Here is an 18361-nt window from a genome sequence, read left to right on the forward strand (position 1 = left end):
CATGGGTGAGGCCTAATCGAGGTGACAAAGACCGTGCAAAAGCCTATCATCTAAAGGATTGCTTTCTTAACAATCTTAATGTCGAAAGAATAGGAGACGAGCGATATAATGGTTTGCCACCTAAGGGCTACCCCAACGATGATCGATATGTCAGTAGTAAGTGTAGTTTGCATGAACTAAGAAGTAGGTACCATGTCCAAGAGTTACCTTGCTGCTTGGCCAGGGAAGAATTGCTCGGGTGTAAATTACCTCGCTTTTGAGCCAAGAAAGAGTTGTTGACCACAAGATTGGAACGACCACTTCCTTCCATGGTGTTTTGTGATGGTGTTAGTAGATGATTGCCATGGAGCCGTAATTTGTCAAGCCAAGTCTTAGGCTGTAGTAGTAGTGCCAAATATTATGGCTTGCAAGAATGTTGTTGATGTAGATCAAGATAGCCTTAGTGATGGCTAAGAAATTGGCTTCTTTATTGTTGAGATATAAGCTTTGTCACAGAACCTTTACGTGTGAGGGAGTCCATTATTGTCAGAAGGGTCTGCAACTATTGGCTTGCTCGAATAAGGGTCTGAAATGAGGTTGAGACAAATTTGATGGTTGTTGTACTCGGTTGTAACGATAAAATAGTAAGCCTTGATTGTTGAATTTAGGTTTTTCCTCAAATTGGCTACTAACAAAAGTTTAAGGTGTAAATTGTATAATTCGAAGAAGCACATGTAACATTAACTCTTTTCAGAACTGCAATACCATACCAGCTCTTATAATCGTTTTTGGTCCAAATTCTGAAAAAAAGACAATTTTTGGCTGGAATTGCAACAAAAATAAATGAATTTCGAAAGGAATGTGTTTGAGGTTTGAGGAGCAAGTGGGTTTCTTCTCAGTAACATATAACTTCAGTTTCAAGGACGCGTAGATTGCCATCTACAGTGACTAGCACCCATTCTTCGGTTTTATTTCGATTTACCACCACCGAGTGACTACCCTACCCACTCTTTGGTTTCAATTTATTTCAGCTAGACTGAACAAGGATTACTGATAATGTAGCCAGAGACAAAGAACAATGAAAGTTTTAAGAGCAATGATGCAATTAGGCATAAGGCAAATCCTGAAATTTGTAGCGCCACAACAATAATGATCATGATGCGGGAAACGTGAGCAGGCAAATTTGATCCATCACCTTTCCTAATTGAAGCATCCATTACACCAAAAAACAACCAATTTCCCAAGCCGTTAACATAACTTTAGCTGCATACTCCAAAAACGGCATTTGATTACTTTATCCTATCTTTTTTATAATCTCTTCAGACTTTTCTTTCTCGCATCCATTTTCTTCTTGTCTGCCTGAACTTTCGTCAGGCCTTCCTTCTTAAGAGCAGGGCCTGCTGTTCCTACCAGGGCAGTTCCACTCACTCCTGTTTCAGTTGTTGGAAATATAGACTGCTGATCCTGGTTATTCCCTCCTTTCGTGGCCGTGATAGACTGGGCCAGTGGGGATGGCAATGATAATGCAGCAGCACCACTTGCTGCATTTTTCTGGTCAACATTGAGAACCGAAGTATTAGACTGGTCAACATTCAACGCCGTAGTTGATTCACAAATAGCTCCTGACTTGAACTTGGGTTTTGGCTTTGCATGAATTCCTGTATAAAGCCTGTGTTAAGAACAGGTAATGCACTTGTCAGACCGGCATCGTTGTGCGCAATTCCAATTTCATTTCTTTAAAGTGTAGTAGTCACGCTATCTTTGAACCTCCTATTTCAATTACAAAAACAATGTGCTCTTATATACTATCAAATCTTCACTGATCTTAGAAAAGTCAAAAGACCAAAGTGACATAACTAAAGGCAAAACTTTAATGAAATTATGTGCAACTAAGAAACCAATGGTGCCTGGATTTGTCCCCTTCAGGTCAAAAGAACCTGACAAACCATGTAACAGTAAAAATGCACTGGAGACCCCATAAAAAAAGCATAATTTCTAATCAAGAACAAAACAGAACAGTATTTGTCTTGTTAAAGACTCTCTCACATAGAAGGCTCTAGGTTTCCACATTGCAAAATATTAAGCAAATAATGTGTTTGGTACGCCTCACCTGGCATGCCTAGCATACTCATCATAATTTTCAAGCAGCATCTTGCCAGCCTGCTCATTTAGAGCAGATTCTGGAAAAGGCTCAATCAGTAAACACCTAACTACCTGCAGTAACAAAATCTGGTGTCAAGGAAGATAAAAAGCATGAAACCAAAGTTCTAATGCTTAATTAGTTTTAAAAAAAAAAGGAAAGAAAGAAAAAGAAAAAAAAGGCAGTCCTGAGGCAGTTCTTATCAAACAAACTGATAAAAATTGGGTACAGAATGAAGTCTGGGTATAATGGAACTTACAATGAGTACATGTCGTAATCCGAGACTTGGATTCCAATCCTTTTTTAGTGTGTTCACACAAATTTCACCATTGGTTGCAATATTTGGATGAAAAATCTTTGTAAGAAAGTAGCCTGCAATATAGATGTTCAGAATATTCACTAATGCACAAAATAAACTGTTTCTTTGCCATACGGTATCACCAGAAATTTAGAGATTGAAATACAGGATGAATGACTTAAAAACAAAACACAAAATTGCAAGCCATGAAATTGCAGAAATTTTTCTCCAGAAGCCCGACATGACCTAGATTTTAAATTTTTGTATATCACAGACATGTTGAAATCTGATTATGTCTGGATAACTATAATCGATGCAACATACCTTTTGGAGGGGAGTGAGGAAAATCATGAGACAGTAACAACTTCATACGGAAAACACCATTTTCATATGGAGTCCCAGCTGTAAAGTCAACAAATCCTCAGAATCGAAAAGTAACAAGTGTACTACAAAGGAAGTAAATTTGTTTCAACAGAATTACGTGCCTGGCCCTTCAATGTCAGCATAAATGATTGAAAAATCATCATCATTTACTCCAACTTTAATGCCTTCTGGTGGGGATTCATCAAGACTCTTCAATTCCTTTGCCAGTTGCTTTATTACATTTGGTGGAAGATTTTCATTAGTTGCCTAACACAGCACAAAAGAAAAAAATAAGAAATGCAATTCCTAAATGGTCAAAATAAAAATTTCACATGACAAGTTAAAGGAAATGCCATACAATACATATTTAAAGGAATTCTATTTTCTTTTCTTTCATAGCATAAACAGCTTAAAGCACTATTATTCTGAACCTATATACCTGAAACTTTCTTCTCTAACTAAGCCAAAAGAGAACAAGGGACTAAAAAATTAACGAAAATTTTGTTGATTTCCACAACAATCAAAAGATATAAATGGTATTATATAAATGGCAGCAAAATTACCATGCTAGGGGAAGAAAAGGAATCCTTGACAAAAGACTCAGAACCTCAGCAACACACGTCCGAAAGCTCACCAACTTTGGCACTTATTTACAGTAAGAAAAGTGAGGATTCAGCACTGCCAAAAGAAAAACGAAAGAAATAACCAGAAACTGAACAATATTAACATCTGGTTTTCAAAATGAAACACCAAAATAAAAGTTCTTTCCTTTTCAGACAAGTAGGCACAACTAGCAGATTGGATAAACAGTCAACCCAACTATTTTCACCAGATAATCAAAAGTATAAATCTCAAATACACATGCACACACATGAATGCAGATAAATATGATTGAGATGCAAGACCCAGAAACTCTCGGAACAAATAGAAAGCGGCACAGACTAAAACTTCCTATAAGATTCACATATTAATCTTTTATGTCTTATCTATGTAATCTAATTTCATAAACTAATTTTTATGTCTATCTGTTTATTTTACCAGAAATTGAAAAAATATGTAAAGGCCATGATAGTTTGAGCAAGATAATATTTCTTTTCCCAGATTACACCACTACAAACTTGTTTTAGACCTCCTTTCCGTTAACTGGTTTTTGGCAAGTGAAACTGCCTTCCAATTAAGTTGGTTAAATTCTAATCTTACAATACAGTTTGTACATGGTAAAGGGTAAAGGAACATGTGGGAGTTGAGATTAAAGGCTTAAATTATGAGTCTAATTTTCTGATACCAATGTATCGTAGAAAAGTCTTATGAATGTTTTGGTACCCAAAACCCCCGTAGAAGAATAACACCAAATGCACATCCATTTTGAATTTTGAAGCATGCTGGGGTAGGCGCATAATCAGCAGGAAGCCTCACAAACTCAAGACTATGACTTTGTTCAAACAAACGCTCATCCATACAATCAAAATGAAACAACAGCCGAAAGAGACAAAGTTAAAAGAAGGATTTTTCAATCCAATCAGAGCACTTACCCAGTGCATTTGACAGAACAAACCTAATAGAGTCTTACACGTTTCCGACCAAGTATCAAAAGTCAACAAGCAAAGCAAATTACTGCTCCACATACAGGTATACATAATCCTAGTGGCTAACTTGAAACCAAGAAAAAGGAAAAACCCATACAAAATCAACCAAGAAAGGCATCTCACATTTCCCATTTCACCAAGAAAGCACAATCGTCGAAGAAGAAAAGGAATCGAAAATTTTATTTAATTTTCTTTCAAGAGAAGAAAAAAACACACAAAAGAATGTTAATCCAAGGAAAGAAAAAAAACATCTGAGATCACATATAAGATTACGACAGTCGACCCATATTGTTCTGATGGCAAGAAACGCAAAACCCAGATGAGGGATTACCTTAATGCTTTCCTTTCTCTCGATGTTGCACAGAGACTGAGAAAGCGATCTCTCTCTTGGAAGGAATGATTGATTGATTGGCTGATTTTGAGGAGAGTCTCCCTTTTCTTTTATTTATTTATTATTATTTTATTAGTATATACCAGTGGTAAATAAATCCATTTATTCAAAAAAAATTAAATAAAAAACAATTGGGTAAATTCGAACCGACGTGTCGCTCACGAGATGCACAGGATCTATAGACGTCCGGTTGAGATGGGGTTCGTTTCACGCGCCTGGCTCGGGAATCAGGAGACATGAAGCCCTGACCCGCACACCTTCGAATGCGCGTGGATTAGGATCCTACTGTCGGACAGTAACATAATCGAAGGTCGTATGTGAATTAAAGATCAGAAAATGAAAAAATAAAAAGGAAAGAGAAGGGGGCAATCTTTGTAAATTATGTAACCAAGGAAGGGTATTTTAGTCAACCAATTTTTCTGGAGCGGAGCGGTATATGTTATTTTCAACTTTTTTATTAATTTTAGAAAAAGGAGGGGTTAGGTGAACGTTCGTGTAGTAGTCTTGTCGGAACGTGGGACAGGAGTCTTCCTCTTTTTGCTCAAATTTCGCATTTTACTATTAAAATAAAATTATTAATTAATTTTTGAAGTGGCCCACCCCTATCTTGGTGACCGTTGGGAGGTCTCCTCCCTAACTAGCCGTTAGCGGCGTTTGCCTGCTAAATTTCCATTTTATTATTGCCTTTGTTTTTTTCTTGCTCAATCATTGGGTTGAATGGAGAATTAATCTGCTTCAATAAATTAAGGGGTTGCTTTGAGTTTATTTGTTTAAGCACCAGATTTTTCACTTTAAATTTAAAAAAAAAAGAAAAAAAATCTTATTTTTCTTCAGTAAAGAAGAATTAACTGTTTGGGAAAGGTTGCACAAATCATTCTACATGTGCAGTGAAAATTTAGTACTTTTTTCTCAAATAGATGAGCCATTCATGTTTACTATAAATAAATCCTAACCAGTTGGTAGAAAGATTTTATAATTTATAATATTTGATGTCGAAATCAATAGACTTGTTCGTCAAGAATATCATTATCTGGAGTCCATAAGAGTTTAGGTTGTTCCAAATTTTAAACTATACAAGTGTCCAAACTCTAATGGCGATGATCTTCGAGTAGAATAACACTAATTGTAGTTTTGCTTTTGCTACTAAACCTAGTGCTAGTTAGGTGAAGACATTCAAGGTTTCGCACTTCTCAAGAAAATATAAAAAAAATAGAAACAACACATTTGATCCATGAAATAGAATAGAAGAAAATAGAATACCAATTAGAAGGAAACAAAATAAAATAAGAATATAATAGAATAATTATTATGTAGTTTAGTTAAAAGAATGAAATTGAGTGAAAATTGCGATAATAACTCATTCTAATTTTTTATTGATAAGAATAGCTTGGGAATAAAAGTAAATGACAAAATGACAAAATTACCTTTTATTATAATAGAATTTATTTTCATAAAACAAATGCCCTTTATTATAATTTACTAAATTTTATACCGAAAATAAAAGTACCTTTTATTATAATTTAATAATTTTTTCTTTTTTAATATTTTAATTTCTATTTTCATTAAAAATTTAAAATATTAATAAGTTTTAATTTATTATTAAAATATTAATATGATTTTTTGTTTTAATTTCTTTTTATTTTTTCTCTATTTGCATTTTTCATTTTTTTTATTTGCTTAATTTCTATTTTCATTAAAAATTTAAAATATTAATAAGTTTTAATTTATTATTAAAATATTAATATGATTTTTTGTTTTAATTTCTTTTTATTTTTTCTCTATTTGCATTTTTCATTTTTTTTATTTGCTTAATTTCTATTTTCATTAACAATTTAAAATATTAATAATTTACTAATTTATTATTAAAAGAAAATACCAATTAATATCCATTCATTATTAATATTTAATAATTTTAAATTATTAATAATTTATTAATATTAATAATTTAATAATATTAATTATTATCCAAATCTCTTAAAAGGATTAAAATTAATATTTTGGATTCATAATATTATTTTGAAAATTATTTCAAGACTTATGAACACCAAAAAGATGAAATCTTAAAAGAATATTACAATTTTATGAATAAATATAAATTTTAATTGAATTCTTTGAGTGGTTTGAAAACTATTATGAGATTCAAATAATAAATACAATAAAAACCAGTAATAAATGACAAACTAACAAAAAGGAAATCGAATCACAACACCCTCCTCCTACAGAAGTCCAATATACACACAAAAACACAGGAATTAGAGCTACCCTATTAAGAATGAGAGCACCTGAATTAGGAGAAAATGTTTCCTCGAAATATATAAAGATGATAGTTGAACAAAACAATTATACAAATTTAAATCTGCACACTATATCACAACAACTAGATAAAGTAGAAATCTTAGTGGAAAACCAACCTCAACGTACTCAAAATTTATCAACAGGAGAAAATAGAATTGAAACCCCAAAATCTTCACAACCAGTATTTACACCATTTGAAGTACCAAAAAAATATCACCAGGAACAACAGAATCAATTTTTAAAAGAAATACAAGACATAATTGATGCTTTAGAAAGTCAAAATTCAGGAATAGTCATTATAGAAACTCCAACGCAACAATCCCGCACAATCCATACCATAGAAACTCAAAGCTATGCAGAAGAATTAGATTACCAACAAATCAATAAAATGGTTTGGAAAGAACCACAAAAATAATATTATCCCAAAATGACAGCCCCAGATCTAAATATTGAAGAAAAACCAATATTTCAAAACAAATATAATGCTAATACAATTTACAAATGGAACATAGATGGAATCTTTGAATATAACATTCTCAGTACACTTCAGCAAATGACAATGGTTTCAAATGTTTACAAAACCCAAAACCAAATTGGTCAAATTACAGATCATGCTATAGCACACCTCCTAGTTGCTGGATTTACAGGACAACTAAAAGGATGGTGGGATAATTATCTTACAACAAATCAACAAAAAGAAATATTAAAAGCTACCAAAAAAGATAATGATGGCAACTCTATTTTAGATAATCAAGGAAGAGAGATACAAGATGCTGTTGCAACTCTCATCTTCTCAATATCCAAACATTTTATCGGAAATCCCTCTCACTTAAGAGATAAGAATTCAGAATTATTGTCAAATTTAAAATGCAAAAAATTAACTGACTTTAAATGATACAAAGATATGTTTATGACTAGGGTCATGCAAAGATCAAACAACAATCAACCTTTCTGGAAAGAAAAATTCTTAGCTAGACTTCCTACATTATTAGGAGAAAAAGTTAAGAATCAAATAAGTGAAACTTATAAAGGAATAATACCCTATGAAAATTTCACATATGGAGAACTTATAAGTTTTACTCAAAAAGAAGGACTAAAAATTTGCCAAGATTTAAGACTCTAAAGACAATTAAAGAAAGAAAGAAAATTATGCACAAAAGAATTGAGATCATTCTGCCAACAATTTGATATAAAAAATGAATATTCTTTTTCAAAATCCTGTTGCACTTCAAGACCAACAAAACAAAAAAGACATAAGAAAAATCTCCAAGAATATTATCAAAAACCAAAATATAAGAAACATTAATTTATTAAAATCTCTATCAATTGATACAAATCAAATTAATTCTTTAATCAATAATAAGCAAGATCCAATCACCTACTTAAAAGAAGAAGTTTCTTTTGAAAAGATTAATCAACAACTAACCACTAAAGAAGTTAAGCAACAGATTGAGCAAATCAGAAAAGAAATAGAAGAGACAATCTGTTACGATATTCCAAATGCATTTTGGGACAAAAAGAAACATAAAGTAGAATTGCCTTATACAAAAGATTTTAATGAAAAACAAATCCCCACAAAAGCTAGAGCAATACAAATGAACAAAGAAATGGAAGAATTTTGCAAAAAAGAAATTAAAGATTTACTAGACAAAAAATTAATCAGGAAAAGTAATTCACCATGGAGTTGTTCTGCTTTCTATGTAATAAAAAATGCAGAAATAGAAAGAGGAACACCAAGCCTTGTCATTAATTATAAACCATTAAACAAAGTACTAGAATGGATAAGATATCCAATCCCAACAAAGAAAGATAATTTTCAAAAATTATGTAACGCAAAAATATTTTCAAAATTTGATATGAAATTAGGATTTTGGCAAATCCAGATAAAAAAAACTGAAAGATACAAAACAGCATTTACAGTTCCATTTGGGCAATATGAATGGAATGTAATGCCTTTTGGATTAAAAATTGCATCATCAGAATTTCAAAGAATTCTATTAAAATTTTATATTTATTCATAAAATTGTAATTCTCACGACCCGATACTCCCCTCGAGCCCATGACAACCGCCGCATTGTCCCGATCGACACTCGTTACCCAGAATGTCAACCGAAATCCCACAATACTTTAATATCAGCTTCTCATTTTCCCTGTGAGTAATTGTTGCCAAATATCGTGTTCTAAAATATTTTAAGCTGTTTCCAACTTAAAACAAATAAAATAATAATTTTCGTCTCACAGGGGTATTTTGGTCATTATTCTTAAAAATTTTGAAACCAGCTAAAATGCAATATACAAGTGCAAAACACATAATTCATAATCAAAATGAGTTTAAAAGTCTAAAATCTTCATTTAAAATGAAATTATGATTATTTGGATATAATAAGATAATAAAAGAAATATTAAGCAAAATATTTTATTTTCTTATAAAACAATATTTTTAGAGTTATACATAAATAAATTTTGTAGTGTAAAAGTTAAATAAATTCATACATACTGTAATACAGAAAACCAAAGTATAAAATTTAATTTACAGTGACACGTGAGCCCACGAATAACTAAAAGTATTAAAAGAAATGAACCTACAGTTTTTGGATGTGGCAAGTCCAACTGAAGTCCTCAACGATATCAGTTGTCTACAATCTATTTTGAGCTTGAAATGGGTGAAAATGAGGGTGGTGAGATTATAAAATCCCAGCGAGTAAACAAATACCATCTAAACCATCTAAAGTCAAGTAAATGGATATAGGTAAAACAATTTAACATACTAAAATTCATCACCTTTCAACTTGTTTCAACCAAATAAAATTTATTCATATAAATCGAGTAATTAACATGGCTTATGAATTTCTTAAAGCTTAGCTCATGCCAAAAATTATTCTCATACTTAGTTATCAGGGATTCCTTGATCGAGGGCTATCCCAAACCGAGTCCGCCAAGGCTATTAAAAAGTTATATACTCATAAATCATGTTTTTATTTAGAAAATATAGCCGTTCCTTGGCGTTGGCTGAGTTCGGCCTCAAGTGGTGGTTTGGCGTGCAGTGAACTCTAAAAGTTATACCTCGGGAGTTACCCTACTCGTCTCTCCAACCAAGATAAAATATGTCAGGATTCCGTGCCCCTTTAATAGGCTAGTCCACAGAACCCAGCCCACTGCAGCAAGTAATATCCACCATACAATAAAATTTTGACAGCATGACGTGACTAATATTATACTACCTAGCCTGTAAATGTAAAACAGAACAATTCATACAGTTCACTAAAACCACAACCCAGCCAGTCATGCCAACACATTAACATAAGCCATCAATTCAGATCATAAATTTACAACACATCAGGGGTCTCCAATTACTCTATTTTCAAAATCATCATTCAATTTCAAGACAATTTATAAAATCTTTTCATTTAAACACATTTTGTTTATAAACATAAAGGTTTACCATTTAAACCCATTTTTCATAAAATCATAAAATCGGATAAAAATCACTTTAGATAATTAAGACGATAGTAAGGTTACTCACCGTACTAGGAGTTCGATATACTCCTATTTTGGGGTCTTTGGGCACAATCTCTTTACCCTTGTTGGAAGGCTCACCACCTATACATCATACATGACACGAATTTCAATAAATTATGTTAATTTATCATAAACTATTTCAGGCTCTATAAAACTATATGAATGCACGAAATGTGATGCAAAATGTCCGAATAGCCGTTTAAATACGGTATTCAACCTAATTCGCACTATTCTCGGTGTAATTGGCTAAAACCTCTAATTTAACTCCAAATCAATTTCTTTTACTTTTTACACTCCAATTATACTTAAAATACCTCAATGACTGTGAATATGTTTCAATTTATCAGTCCGAACTATAAATCGAACATGTATATACTTTAGGTAAAAATTCAGATTTTCATGCCAAAATTTTCCATTAAATTTCTAGCCTCATCAATCATTAAATACCACCAAAATATAATGAAATATCATCAATTTCAGCCTCAATATCCTCCCTTGGAAATTCGGCCTCTTGTGGGTAATAGAGAAAATGAATTTTTCTTGTTGGCTTTTCTTGCCACACATCACTAACTAACTAAAAACACTAGAATATCTTAAAATCTAACCAAAACATCATCAAATTCTCTCTCCTAGGTGTTCGGCTAGCAAGGGCTTCATCATGAAAACTTGATTTCTAAGCATGGAAAATGGAAAAGAAAGCATGGGTAGTGTAAATCACAAGTCAAAATCAAGAAATTTTACTTTTATTAGCTTAATCCCTTGAAATCCCACACTTTTTCTTCAATTTTCCCACCTTGGGTTCTTGTTCTTCTTTTCTTCCTTTTGTTTTCCTTTGGCTGGCCATATGAAGAGAAATGGGCTGATTTTATATTGATTTATAATGAAAATAATGAATGGATGAGATTTTGACACATCACCATTCCATTGGTCCATGTGTCATACTTAGCCATTAAGCAATCTCTCTCCACCACTTAAATTTTCTCAATTATCCATGATAATATTGGGTAAAATTCATGTGCTGGACAAGTGTTGGGTGGTGTAAAATTACAATTTTGCCCTTGAAGTGACAAAATTACCATTTTACCCTTATACTCTGAAAAATATCGAAATTAAAATTTTTCACTTCTCAATCTCAAATCATAGTCCAATAAGTCAAATATGATCAAAATCTTTCAAAAAAATTTTCATGTTGTCCTCGAGTGGTAAAATTACCATTTTGCCTCTAGATAGTGAAATTTCCAATTTGACTCCAAATTGGTCTTCGAACCCCAAATCACCATTTTAAATCATTCCTGGACTGTAAAATTTTCAATTTCACCCTAAAATCTTTATTCGATCTAGTTCGAGGCTTAAATCAACTTTGTTGTACCTCTAGGTACAATACTGACTTTTGTAAATTTTTCGGCACTCTCCTAGCATGTAAACATGCTATCCATAACATGTATGTCATGGCAAGTATTTTATAAGGTCGGGCTTTACAGTAATATTCTTTTAAGATTTCATCTTTCTAATGTTCATAAGTTTTGAAATAATTTTCCTTTTTTGCTTATTTTTTTTTGAATAAAGTTGTTTTATACACCAATCCTTATCAATTTTAAATTCTTTTTCTAGTACAAATAGTTCTGAATTTTGTTCAATATTTAATTTTGGATTATTGGTCATTGAAGAATATGTGGGTGACATGTTGAGAGAATTTGTTGAACTATTTTCTTGCGTAATGTAAATAGGTTGAGGAATATTCGAGGAGTTATCTACTCCTTATAAGTTTGTTCTGACTGTTGAAGGTATTGAGGATACAGAAGCTCTGGCTATCCTAAAATCTGTTGCTATTTCAGATGGATTTTCTCTTAATATGTTTATGCTCCTTATGGAGGCTGTTATTTGTTCAGTATCAAAAGATTGTCTAGAGGGTACCCTTAGTGGCCTATTGAAGACAAGTTCTACTAAACCATCTCTGTATTCTGCTTCATGGTTTATTTCTGTATTCTGGATAACGACAGGATTTGTTGCTCATTCTATTTTCCATCTATTTGGAAGTTGCACTTCATGCCATTGCATTGTCCTAGGTATTACTGTATGGGATCTAGTCAATTTGTTTGTATTAAAAGAGTTTCTCCTTTTAGGCTGTGAATTAAAGCTTTTGTATTAATTACAGATTACATTGCTTTGTAATATAATCTATACACTACAGTTAGTGGTTTAGATCCTTGCATCATTTTATAATTATGAGTTTGAATTTGAAGTATTAGTGAGCTTAAGATATTTCTATCTTTCAATGAAACCATAAAATTTAGAAAGCAATTAAAATGTATTGGTCCTCTGCAAAGACTTGTTTCTATAGTTCCTAACAAAGAATCATTCAAATGAAGATGTCTTTTATCTCTTAATACTATAAGGATTGAGGTATCCAATCCTTCTTTGGTAAGAGATTTTGCTCCTACTTGAACTAATTCAAAATGAATATAATTATATTTTTGATTTTTGAGTTTTTGAATGGTATCTTAATCCAGTAAGTGGATATTTTCATATTGATTTTGAATTGGTATTCCTTTTTCTTTTGTTTTTATTAAATATCCACAAAAGGAATTTAAATGTAAAGCATGAAATGTTGAAGATTTGTAGATTTGATTTTGTGGAACTCTTGAAATTTTCCAATTATCTATTTCTTGAATAATATTTTCATAATGAATATTTTCTTCATTGATGCTCTAGGTTTTGGTTAGAGTTTGAATTGAAACAGAAGGTAGTTCTTAAAAAAGGTAACATGTTTTCAATGTATTTTCCTACATAGAGGGTTTCTACTGTTATGGTGATTTATATTAATTTTACCTACAGGGAGAAATTATATCTAACACGCCTATCCCTCGACTTAACAGACTGGTTTCCTAAGGACTCAACAGTAATTAATATAGTATCAACCAAACAATTAAAACCAGAACTAGAAAAATAAAATGAAAAGAAAATGCTTCAAATTTAAGAAAATACCTTTTGCTCCGATGTGGCTCTGATACCAACACTCTACAGAAACGATCATCGAGAGAATAATATTATTATGAAATATGATTTAAGAAATAGATAGGGAATACAAGAGAATTTTTTGAGGAAGTTTGGTTCTTGGAACCTTGTTCTAAGAACTTTTAAGGAGTTCTTCTTCTAATGAGGCTTTATATAGACAGCCTTTTACATTTGAATTTGGATTTCAATTGCATTTCAATTTCATTTACAAAAGTACTATCTTTCTCATGATTTTTCTTTGGCAAACAACTTTTACTATGGATGCCTTTGTCAGATAATCTTTTGTATTTCCCGTGATTTTTGGTAAATAGCTTTTTACTATAGTTAGCTTGTTTACTGTAGATGCCTTTGGCAGAGAATCTTTTGTATTTTTCGTGATTTTTGGTAGACAGCTTTTTACCGTGGATGCTTTTGGCAAGGAATCTACTTTGGTGCTGCTTCTTACTATAATTACCTTTGGCAGGGAATTTGCTTTGATGCTGCTATTATTTTCTTCTTGAGGGAATATAATCCTCATCTTAAGAAAGATCTGCTGTGGCTTTGGAGGAAGCAGTCTTTTCTTGTTCTTCTTTTTCATCTGAGTATAAGGAACTTAACATTTCTACCATTATCTTCTTATACTCAGTTTTTGTTTTGGCCTGTGCTAGTAAGGCACTGGCTTGGGATTTTGCTTGTAGAAATCTTGCATTTTGTTGCGAAGCTTGGGGATCCTTGCATAATTGTGGATTCTTTTCGAACCATGTTAATAGATACTGGTGGTCATATTTGTTGTCATCAAATTTATCCCACCATTTTGTTTTGAAGGTCCTGATTACCATCCAGGCTCCAAAATGGGGATCAATGTCATAAGAATAATCCCACGACGTAATCCATGAGATGATTAATTTGGAAAACAAATGGATGGAAACATGTAAATTTGCTTGGTCTTTTTCAAGTTGAAAATTTTGGAGAAACTTATCATATAATTACTCTATTTTTGGTGGAAGGATTTCCCTTAATGGTTCAAACCAATTCCACCAATGGGAAAACCATATTGGAAATTTGTATTGTGTTCCATATTTAAAAAACATTAACCAGGAATGCCGGTTATATTTGTTGTTGAATAAAAAGGTGTTGAACCATGCCTATTGGTAGTCCTAATAATTAAAAACTGGGCAGTGGTCAACCGTTTTTGGAAATCTTTGATATTGGTTCAAATCTTTTCCCTAGTCTATGGGCCTTAAAACCTTTAAGATTTGGGCCGTATAATGGGTTATATGTCAAACCCTGCTTTGTAAAATAATTATAATGTCATTCACATGCTCGATAGAATGTTTGTATATTTAGGAAGTTCGAGAAATCGTTAAAAGATGATATTGCCCCTAATGGTACCATTGAGTCGATTAAGCCTCGAACTAGTTCAAATAGGAATTTTAAGGTGAAATTAAGAGTTTCACAGTTCATGGATGACTCAAAATGGTAATTCAGAGTTTGAGGATCAATTTGGAGTCAAACCGAAATTTTTACTATTTAGGGGTAAAATGGTCATTTGCCACTTGGGGACAAAATGAAAATTTTTAGAAAAGATTTTTTTGGGTCCATTTGACTTATTGGAGTATGATTTAAGTATTGAAGTATGATTTGAAGTTTAGAAGTGAAAAATTTTAATTTCGGTATAATTTGGAGTATAAGGGTGAAATGGTAATTTTGCCACCCCGGGGGCAAATCGGTAAATTTTCACCCCCGACACTTGTCAAGACCAATGGATTTTATTCATCATGGAAATGGATAAACATGAGAAATGTGTGGTGGAGAATTAAAGAATTAAAAGTCAAATATTTAAAATTTGAGCCAATAAAGAAATGTTATGTGTCATGTTTTTATTATTTTATTATTTCTTTATATAAAGACAAAAAAATTAGCCCATTTCTCCCATAGTGATCAGCCAAACCAGAAGAGAAGAGAAACCAAGGACGAACAAACCCTAGGTGGGAAAAATCAAAGAGAAAGTGTTGGAATTCAAGGATTTGATCAAGCAAAGGTAAAATTTCTTTGATTTTGCTAGTGATTTACCTTACCCATGCATTTTTCCTTAATTTCCATGGTTAAATTACATGTTTTCATGATGAAATTATGGCTGGTCAAAATGGGTATGGAGAGAGAAAGATGTTGGAATTGTTTGATTTTGAGTTATGTTGGTGTTTAGAGTTAGTTAAACATGTTTAGAAACAAAACAACAAGAAAAGAATCCATTTTCCCCATGAACCTTCAATGGCCGAAAGTTCCAAGAAGAAAAGTGAAGATAAATTTGCCTAATTGTGTGTTAATTAGTTGTGCTTGGTGAATTGAGGGATTGGAAAAGAAATGGAGAAAGTTGGAGTGAAATTGGACGCATTGGCCAATTTATTGGATGAAAAATCGACTTAGGTCAATACCGGGTCTAGATGGCTACCTGTGCATTTTTCATTTCATATCATGCATATATATCGAGCCTGAAATAGCTTATGACTGTTAGACACAATTTAATTGAAATATGTGCCATGGATTAAGGCTAGGTGGTGAGCCATTAGATACGAGTAAAGGACTGTACCCGCGGACTGAAAATAGGAGTATATCGACTCCTAGAACAATGAGTAAACTTACTATCATCTTAATTATCTAGAGTAGATTTATTTAATTAAGTGGTTTTATGGAAAATGGTTTAATTGGAAAATTATTGTGTTCTATGGGAAAATGAGATTTTATAAAATAATTTTATAAAATTTTTGAAAATTTAATAATGATTTCAAAAATAGAGTAATTGGAGACCTATACTATGATTGTGTTGTTTATCTATGATTTTAAATTAAATGGCTTATGATAAATGTGGGTATGACTGGTTATTTTTATGATTTTAAGAATATGTGAATTGCTTTGATTTGCCTTGAATGTGTTAAGTGAGTCATGTCATACTATTGTGATTTTGTTGGTTGGTAGATTATAAAGTAGGCACTGCAGTGACAGGGGTTCCGTGGACCAGCCTAATTAGAGGGGCACGGTTCCCAATTATTGAGCTTACCTCGATTGGAGAGACGCTTAGAATAACTCCTGAGGTAGGATTTGTGGGCACTGCAGTGACGGGGGTTCCATAGGCCAGCCTAATTAGAGGGGCACGATTCCCAATTATTGAGCTTACCTCTATTGGAGAGGCGCGTAAGATAACTCCCGAGGTAGGATTTGAGTACACTTCACGCTGGCCACCACGTGAAATTGGGACTCAGCCAACGCCGAGGAACGGCTGTGTTGTTAGAGGTGAAATGTGTTTGTGTGTGTGACAATAAACAGCCTTGACGGTCTCGGTAAGATGCCTTCGCGGGGTATCCCCGAGAATGGATTTTTGGCAAGGGCCAAGTTTTGAAAAGTGCATAAGCCATGTTGAGTAATTGGATGAAATCCAATTATTTATATGGGTTGGGATGAATTATTTTAATTGTCTCATATTACTCGGCTTTAGATTATTTTGATGATCTCTGTCTACTCACTGGGATTTTATAATCTCATCCCTTATTCCTATACATTTTTCAGGCTCAGGACAATTTGTTGATAGTTGATTAAGACGAGAATTAATCTCGGAGTTGCATCTTAGAAAGTAAGGGTTCGTAACCCTACATTTTATTAGTCAGTTAGGGGTCCACGTGTCACTGTAAAAGTAATTTTATTCTTCAGTTATTTGATTTAAAATATGTATGAATATATTTAGCTTTTACACCATGTTTTTGGCGAGTTTCGGTATTTTCGAAGAAAAATGACGAAAATGCCCTTATGAGCCAGAAAGTAATATTTTATTGTTTTGATTTGGAAATGACTTATGATTTTTTTGAAATGTGAGATTTAATAACTGTCGCTCACTGGGGAGATGCAGAAGCTGATGCTAAGCCTTGCGGGGTTTCGATCGGCATTCGGGGTAATGAGTGCCTATCGGGACGTCGCGGCGGTTGTCACTGGCTCGATGGGAGTTTCGGGTCGTGACATTATAAGAGTAGGGTCTTTTTTGTCTGTATAATGTTTGAAAAACACAAAAAATGCTATAGTTTCTAATTGGAATTCTTCATTAACCAAAAATGTTATTTTGATTAAATATCTTTGGATGGATACTTTAGTGAGAACCATCATATATTCTTGGATATCTTGGTTTTCTGTGTCAGAATCTGTAAGATTTTGAACATTTTGGTTTTTTGTTGTTTTGAAAAGTTGGATCTGGTTTTTGATTTGTTGTTGTTCTTTTTCGAGTTTAGAAATTTTTGTTTTTATGGATTTTATTTCTAAGTTTAATTCTTCTTTAGTTGTTTTTTTTTTGGTTTTTCGTATTTGTCAAAAATAATGTTTTTAATATTATATATAGGTTCTTCTTGCAAGATTGCCTTGTCTAGTTTTTTTTTTTATTGAATCTTTTAATTTTTGAAGATATTCTCTCTTTAATGTTGAATCTTGTATTTTATCTACGATTTCAATCATAAATTCTTGGTCTTTTGTCAATACATTAATTAAATTTTCACTTTCTGTTGAAGATTGAGATGTAGTATGGATTTCATCTATTTGTAAATTTTTTGAAGATTTTTCACTAATTGTTATATCAATATCAGATGATGATATTTCTAAAAGCATTTCATTGATTTTTTGTTCAATTTCTTCCCCTAGTTGGAGTTGATTAATTTTCTTTTTTATTTTACAATATTTTGAAATATGTCATGTTTTTCCACATCTAAAATATTTTATTGTTAAATTATTAAATTATATTAATAATTTAAAAAATCCAT

The 18361-nt window shown here is 32.3% G+C and overlaps 1 protein-coding gene across 2 annotated transcripts; it reads right to left on the reverse strand.

The window, feature by feature from the left end:
• LOC18598694 (ubiquitin-conjugating enzyme E2 22) lies at positions 1059-4804 on the reverse strand. 2 transcript variants are annotated; one of them, XM_007028323.2, is made up of 7 exons: positions 4698-4804; positions 3344-3458; positions 2903-3047; positions 2742-2819; positions 2379-2491; positions 2090-2193; positions 1059-1648 (listed from the first exon to the last, which is right to left on the reverse strand). In XM_007028323.2, exons 2-7 carry the CDS (start codon positions 3344-3346, stop codon positions 1288-1290), a joined length of 804 nt encoding a protein of 267 aa, XP_007028385.2. In that variant the 5' UTR covers positions 3347-3458; positions 4698-4804; the 3' UTR covers positions 1059-1287. The 2 variants fall into 2 exon arrangements, with proteins under 2 accessions (XP_007028385.2, XP_017977424.1); XM_018121935.1 differs by lacking the exon at positions 4698-4804 and having other exon boundaries at positions 3344-3492.

Source organism: Theobroma cacao, chromosome 5, assembly GCF_000208745.1.
Source record: "Theobroma cacao cultivar B97-61/B2 chromosome 5, Criollo_cocoa_genome_V2, whole genome shotgun sequence".
In the NCBI taxonomy this organism is placed as follows: domain Eukaryota; kingdom Viridiplantae; phylum Streptophyta; class Magnoliopsida; order Malvales; family Malvaceae; genus Theobroma; species Theobroma cacao.

Coding starts and splice junctions, on each gene's coding strand:
- LOC18598694 (XM_007028323.2), bottom strand. Junction 2,820..2,902: donor TGCTGACATTGAAGGGCCAG/GCACGTAATTCT, acceptor TTGACTTTACAG/CTGGGACTCCATATGAAAAT. Junction 2,194..2,378: donor GATTACGACATGTACTCATT/GTAAGTTCCATT, acceptor TTGTTACTGCAG/GTAGTTAGGTGTTTACTGAT.